The following is a 6,763-nucleotide window of genomic DNA, read 5'->3' on the forward strand; positions in this document are numbered from 1 at the left end:
ACACTACTCGCACTACACACCTGTACTCGCACTAATCACCTGCACTCACACTAATCAAAGTGTAAACCAGCCTTTACTTTGGAAACGTAAAAAAATTATACCCACCTGTGTTTGATGATAACAATGGAATAGACTTTAATTATTTTAATACAACATTATCATATTATATACAGTGTATCAGTAACACAATAATTATGTTATTTTAAGCGAATCGGTTACGAGTTTTTTCTATTCGTTCATTTATAGTATAACCGTCCTTCATCCACTTTAAGGAAAACAACATTCTTGTTATAAATAGTCTGAAACCCCAGCATACCTCAACTCAACACACACGTTTGTAATTACCGTATACAAAGTACATATTACCGTATACAAAGTACATATTATTATAATATTATAATTTATATTCTATACCATGTCTCTATTTCCCCTCTCACTTTTTTATGCGCATGATGCATGCAAAAGAAAAAGAGGGAAAATTTGCGTTCAGCTCCCACCGGTTGACCTTGGTGATGTCACAACGTCGCGGGAACGCTCCGATTGTAACATTGTAACTTCAATTATCTATGTGATATTTTGTTTGCAGTAAACAATCGAGAAGATTGCAACAAGTAAAAAGAATATGAAAGTGAGATTTATTTAATTATTTATTTCACATTTACACTCTATAACAATATAGATATGGTAAAAAATAAAAATAAAAAAAAGGCGCCGTTATTGGGCGTTGCGAGTGCTAAGGGGAGGATGATGCAGAAAAGATTGACTAAGAACATATAATACCTAATTATTATTAAAAATAGGTATACCTACTTGATACATTGACTTAGTTACGAGTTTTTAATTATTACCTACCTATGTTTTGAAAATAATAATGCATGTGCCTACGCCTACACATTTTAAATTTATAGGAAACATAGGTAGGTATCTAGTTACATAATATTTACTTTTATATTTTTAACATGAGAAAAAATAAATGCTAGGTAGTTAGGTACATTTTAAATTTAATATTCAATTTGTAGTGAGCAGTAGCACATTATTGCAATATAGGTACACATAAAGACATTGTGGTTCGATGTAAACAAATACATTTAGGTACATTAGCCATTAGGGTATTATTAGCTAGTTCAATAAAGAAACGAATCTTCAATGGCTGCCAAAGCTGACTTTGACAGATGGTAGGATCAGCAAAAAAGAAAATAAAAATAACGTAAATTGATAATTATTTTATTTATTATTTTGTTAATTATTTTAATTTGTTTGTTGACAAACTGTTTTGTTATGATATTTGTGTATTTATATGAACTATCAAATGACATATACAGAACGCAACAAAATCCCCATTAATACTCGTAGTCTCGTAATTAGCCCATAAACTGAACAACTTTCCCCAAAGAATATATTATTAAAGAAAATATTATTTACTATAGCAAATACATAATTGTCATTCTAAATTTATGATCGGGTTTCGCATAGGGGTCGACAGGTAGTCAAATTTGAAAATTATAATTTTGAGCAATACATTTCTTTAAATATTTCTTTATTTCTTTGTTTGAGATTCATCATCATCATCAGCCCATATAAGTACCCACTGCTGGGACTATACAAGTGGGAATGGAAGGAAGAAAAGTTCATATTCCTATTTCTTGTCCATATTTTTTTTTTGCAATTTCAAGGCAATTCTCAAAACTTTAAACTCCAATATCTCAGAAACTAAGTGACTCCTCACCCCCCCTTTGGAGGAGGGATTCCCACCACTCCCCCCTCCCCTCCCCCCCCCACAAAAACCTTAAATTCGAGGGTTGTATTTGTACACTTCTTCCAAAAATTATAACAGGGAAAATTATATACATTTTACTTTACCCTATTTTTTTTTGCATACTGTACGGCCGTGTGTGAGCGAGAGGGAATGATAAGCGCCGCCATTGAAGATTCGTTTCTTTAAAGAACTGACTATTAGTCAGTTCTTTAAAGGAGGAAAAAAAATGGAAAAATAAAATCACTAAAATGTATTTGATTTTCCCTATAATAGTTTTTATCATAAATTTACAATGACAATTATGCATTTGCGAAAGTAAATAATGTTTTATTGGAATTTGACAAAATATGTTCTTTGGGAAAAGTTGTTCAGTTTTATGGGCTTATTACAAGTATTATGGGGATTTTATTACATTCTGTATACGTAAATATGATAATTCATATAAATACACAAATACAATAACAAAAAAGTTTGTCAACAAACAATTTGAAATAATTAATAAAATAATTATCAATTTACGTTATTTTTATTTTCTTTTTTGATGATCCTACCATCTGTCAAAGTCAGCTTTGGCCGCCATTGAAGATTCGTTTCTTTATTGAACTGACTAATACATTTTACTTATTTTTACAAGCGCGGCGTAGTTACGATAATACGAAATTGTTTTGTTTACAAAATTCGATTGCTCATTCGGTCATTCCTCGTCCACATGAATCTAAACTATTTATATTATCATCACAGTTTCGCATACAGATAATAACCATAATAAAACCTTACGGTATTTGATGTGTTATGTAGATGTAGGTACCTACCTACATCGAGATATACTACTAGAGGGGTTATTCCAAACAAAAACATTGCGCGCGGCCGATGTGGTGGGGTACGTGTGGAACAAGTGAGGCGTGGCTTCAAGTTCAAAGATTAAGCAATGCGTGCAGATGCGACACATTGTGCAATCTGTTTACTAGGTACTATCTGGTGGTACTGATACTAGGGAATTAATAAAACGAGGATTTTATATTAAACTATGTATTTTAATTTCCTTTAAATAATATCAATTTAGTAAGCTTTTGTCGTTTTGTTTAGTAATCAATAGTTTTATCAGTTTTTGCTTCATGATGTAATCGAATTTTGGAGTATTGGTTTATAATAGCCCTAATTAAATGGATACGATGATTCAATGTTAATGGCGTTTACGTATAAGAAACTCACATTTTGAAAAATCTCACGTGAGATTCGAGGATGGGGGAGGGGTTGAATAAATTCTCACGACATCTCACCAGGGGGGGAGGGAGGTGCAGAAAATTTTAAAAAACACCTCACGTAATTTATGGACGCCCCCTTACTCGATCACAATTTTTGTAACTTTACTATAAACGGAACTATATTTAAAAATATACTTTATTTATTGAGTTATAAGGTTGCTTCCATTCTGTTTATTTACATTCTCAAAAACATCAATCGCCGCAGAGGTGGCTTGCGACAAAGGCGGCTTGTGTCAAAGGCCTTGGCGATATCATTTAAGAACATAATATTATGTACTGACGCTCCAGTAATAGTATTCTGGTGGCTGTCTCTAACTTTTATGACAATCCTTTACTTCTGTACTGGTGCAAAGTTCATTCATCATATTATGCTAGGGATAAACCTATAAAGCCGGGAAAAAACTATAAATGATGCTCTAATTGTCTTTAATTTTTTTGTATTTTATTTTGATTGTAATTTGTAACTTGCATATGGGAAGGGACATTTCCTGAAATAAAACAATTTTATTTTATTTATTTTATTTATTTATTTAGGCAAACTTGTAATAAGTTCTATTTTACTTTCTTATTAGTCCATTTGACAAGGATATTGGGTAAGATACCTATTGGAATAATTTTATTATTATGTATGTACTTATTAAATCCGCGAATAAAAAAAATTTTTAGTCGTGAATACAGAAATTGGGTCGCATTTTTTTAATCCGCGAATAGTGAAAACACGAATAAAGGAAGCGCGATTAAGGAACTTTTACTGTATTAGTTTCTGTGAATGTTGTGTTTATTTGTAATTGTTGTGCATAATAATTTATAAATCCTATTGGAACAACTGTTGATTAACCTTTTTTTAATAAATAAAAATAGGTAAATAAATAAATATTACTTAATATAACCTACCGTTTTACTTTGCGTAGTCGGGTAAAAGTATAAATATTTAGGTACTACACCACGGTAATCTTTCCTAGTAGATATTGTATATACATAGTTAAAAAAATCCAGTTACATTTTTTAACAGACTCATCGATAGTGTCACGTCTGTGCTGTTAGTCTATGAAAAATGGCGCGAAACGCAGAACGCGTGGTGATTTTTCGCAAAATGATAACAATATTAGTAAAATGCATGACTTACTCATAATAAGGAAACTTACTGGTGAAAAGTCACTCCTCGGGCTTTGTTTGTATTATGGGAACTGTTAAAACAATATCTAAGCAAACACGAAGGCATTTTGAACAGAGCAATAACACGTGTTGACGCGGCAAGCGGGGGGCACAGTCCGACACAGACTAAAGAGACTTGTGATTCTTACCTCTAGCTCGTGTTAAAGAGAGTGTAGTAGCGATCGCCTCTCTAGTACGTAGTACATTCTATCTCGATGCCTACCTATTAATTTGATGTGAATCATGGCTTCCCGAGACCTTGACAAATTCGATTTCTGATTATGAGTATTATATCGAAGGTTAGCACTTAGCAATGTTCTCGTTACATACCTACATCGATGATAGATAACCAAAATACTATTTAGGGACAGTACCTACATGATCTAGAATCAAAAGGCCGTAAACATATTTTAGCCTATGATCGGCCTATTTTACACGAGTACCTATTAATATCCAATCAATTAATTATTCTTAGTTTTCGGAAAAATCTCATGATTTTAACACACCATTTGTGGATTTTTTTTTAGGTGTAAGAAAATATTTGTGATTGACATTGTCGAACTAGGTATTTGTACACAAACTAAAATATACCAACGCAACTTTGCTGCGCAGTTTCTCTGAATATTTCCCAAACATTTTGCGTTTCATTTAAAAGGCGTTAAAGTTTGGATTGCAAAGGACTAGGTAGGTAGTTACCTACTTAGCCGTATTATTCATATGTTTATAAATACAAATAAGTAGGTAAGTACCTACCTAATCTGAAATACAAATAATTTTCCGCTTGTGTTCTATAAATATAAAGATAAAAGCAACATCGTGTGTAATATGTGATAGGTACCTAGTGTGGTACCTAGCTTTATACAAATAAGAAATTTATAAACAACTATAGTATGGACATGGATGGGCTAGGTAGGCCGTAGGGATACGGTATGCCTAATTTATTTTTCATGTTACAATTAAACTTATTATGGATTCCTATTTCATATTATTTTTTTATTATTACCGATACTATTATAGGTAGGTATCTAGGTAGATATAATACATCACTGCAATGACTCATGATCATGATCGAAGCTGATCATTTATTTACAGAAATACAGACACTCCAAAACAAATGTTATCTCCGTAGTTAATTAATAAGCTCAATGAGAGTTATGAGATACCTACTTATTTTTTAGTTTTACACTTTACAGTCATAATACGGTAGGTAACTGGTAAAGCGCCCGTTTTTTCAGAGAGAGGTTAGGTATTTGAAATATTATTGTCTATGCACAATGCACATTGTTGAATAATGGAATGTCCTAAACGTACCTATTTATGTTATTATTTTCTGGGTCTCAACAGGTTGGTACATACCGCTGACGCAAAATTAAAATAACATCCGTCGACCCGGCTATTTTATTCTCATTACAAAGCATAATGTTACATAGTCATAAAATATTAGGTACTTTTCCTATCATAGCTTGGTAAATCATCGAGTAGAGACTAGACCTACTGATACTACTATGTGAATGGGAGGTCACGCATTACGCATAGATGTGGTCTTAAAAATATAAATAAAAAATATGCCTCATTCATTTTACACCAATAAAACTGTACATCACACTAATATTTTCTTATAAATGATTTTATTACTATTTTTATATGTTAATATTTACAGTAATTTCATGCTTGAAAATAAATTTTTCAAAAACAATTATTTCTAACTACCTATACCTACATTAATTAAAAACTAGCATGCCTACATGAATCGCTAGCTAACTATAAATTAATATAAGAAACTACCTGCAATAATTATTTTTATAATATAAAAAATGTGTAAAAACATGCACAAATATAATAGGTAGGTATTTCTCTAATAAATTATTAAACTCACCTGCGATTCCGCTAAACATTTTTTCAAATTTGTTGAGACTTAAAACTGTTAAAAAATCACAACACTATTAATCGATAACATTCACTGAACTCAATATTTAAGTGCGCTTGTACGCAGTTCAACCGATTTACCGAAATAAAATCGACGCGTAACCTTCAAGAAAGTAGTAATAAGCAAAGAATCCGAGTCGTAGGTATTCGTTTACTAACTGAATGACACAAGAGAGGCGAATCGAACACATACAACTTGTACCAAGATGATCAATTCCAGTTAGTTAATTTTATCTCTGACGTCATTGCATAATAAGCAAGCGTTCAATGGTTAAATTGACAATTCGTAATATCTTCTTTTAAATTATAATTAAAACTATTTCAAACGGATGGAAGTATATAGAAATGAAAAAGCAATTGAATTATATTTTTATTTATCTTTAATGAATATTGTTGTTATTTAACAATGGTGAGTTCACGCATTTTAAAATACTTACTTAGATGGCAACACGAGTTTTTTTTTTGAGTTTTTTTCGCACGTTTGACATTGACACATTGTACGCCTAGTTTGACAATTGCCACAAAAGAAGACCCACGGCGAAGTTACGAACTAAATTTGACAGGTCTGCCATTGTACAAAAATTTACGAGATGCCTCTCTGAGAGATGCCTCCCTTGAACATTGACTTGAACAAGTTTGGGGTCTGATGAAACGAAGGATT

At 31.9% G+C, this 6,763-nt stretch overlaps 1 protein-coding gene across 16 annotated transcripts in view; it reads right to left on the bottom strand.

The window, feature by feature from the left end:
- The window catches only part of LOC149903596 (uncharacterized), a 42,967-nt gene extending 36,642 nt beyond the window's left edge, over positions 1-6,325 (bottom strand). For all 16 annotated transcript variants that reach the window (XM_090109088.1, XM_090109082.1, XM_090109084.1 and 13 more), the window contains exons 1-2: positions 6,183-6,325; positions 6,053-6,098 (exon numbers count right to left, since the gene is read on the bottom strand). In XM_090109088.1, coding sequence (XP_089965214.1) covers positions 6,053-6,098; positions 6,183-6,293 — 157 coding nt within the window. In that variant the 5' untranslated portion in view covers positions 6,294-6,325. The remainder of the gene's footprint in view (positions 1-6,052; positions 6,099-6,182) is intronic.
- Between the last annotated feature and the right edge of the window lie 438 nt (positions 6,326-6,763).

This window comes from Colias eurytheme, chromosome 13 (genome assembly GCF_061535395.1).
Source record: "Colias eurytheme isolate Ceu_HAF_F1 chromosome 13, ilColEury1 Martin Lab GWU primary, whole genome shotgun sequence".
In the NCBI taxonomy this organism is placed as follows: Eukaryota; Metazoa; Arthropoda; class Insecta; order Lepidoptera; family Pieridae; genus Colias; species Colias eurytheme.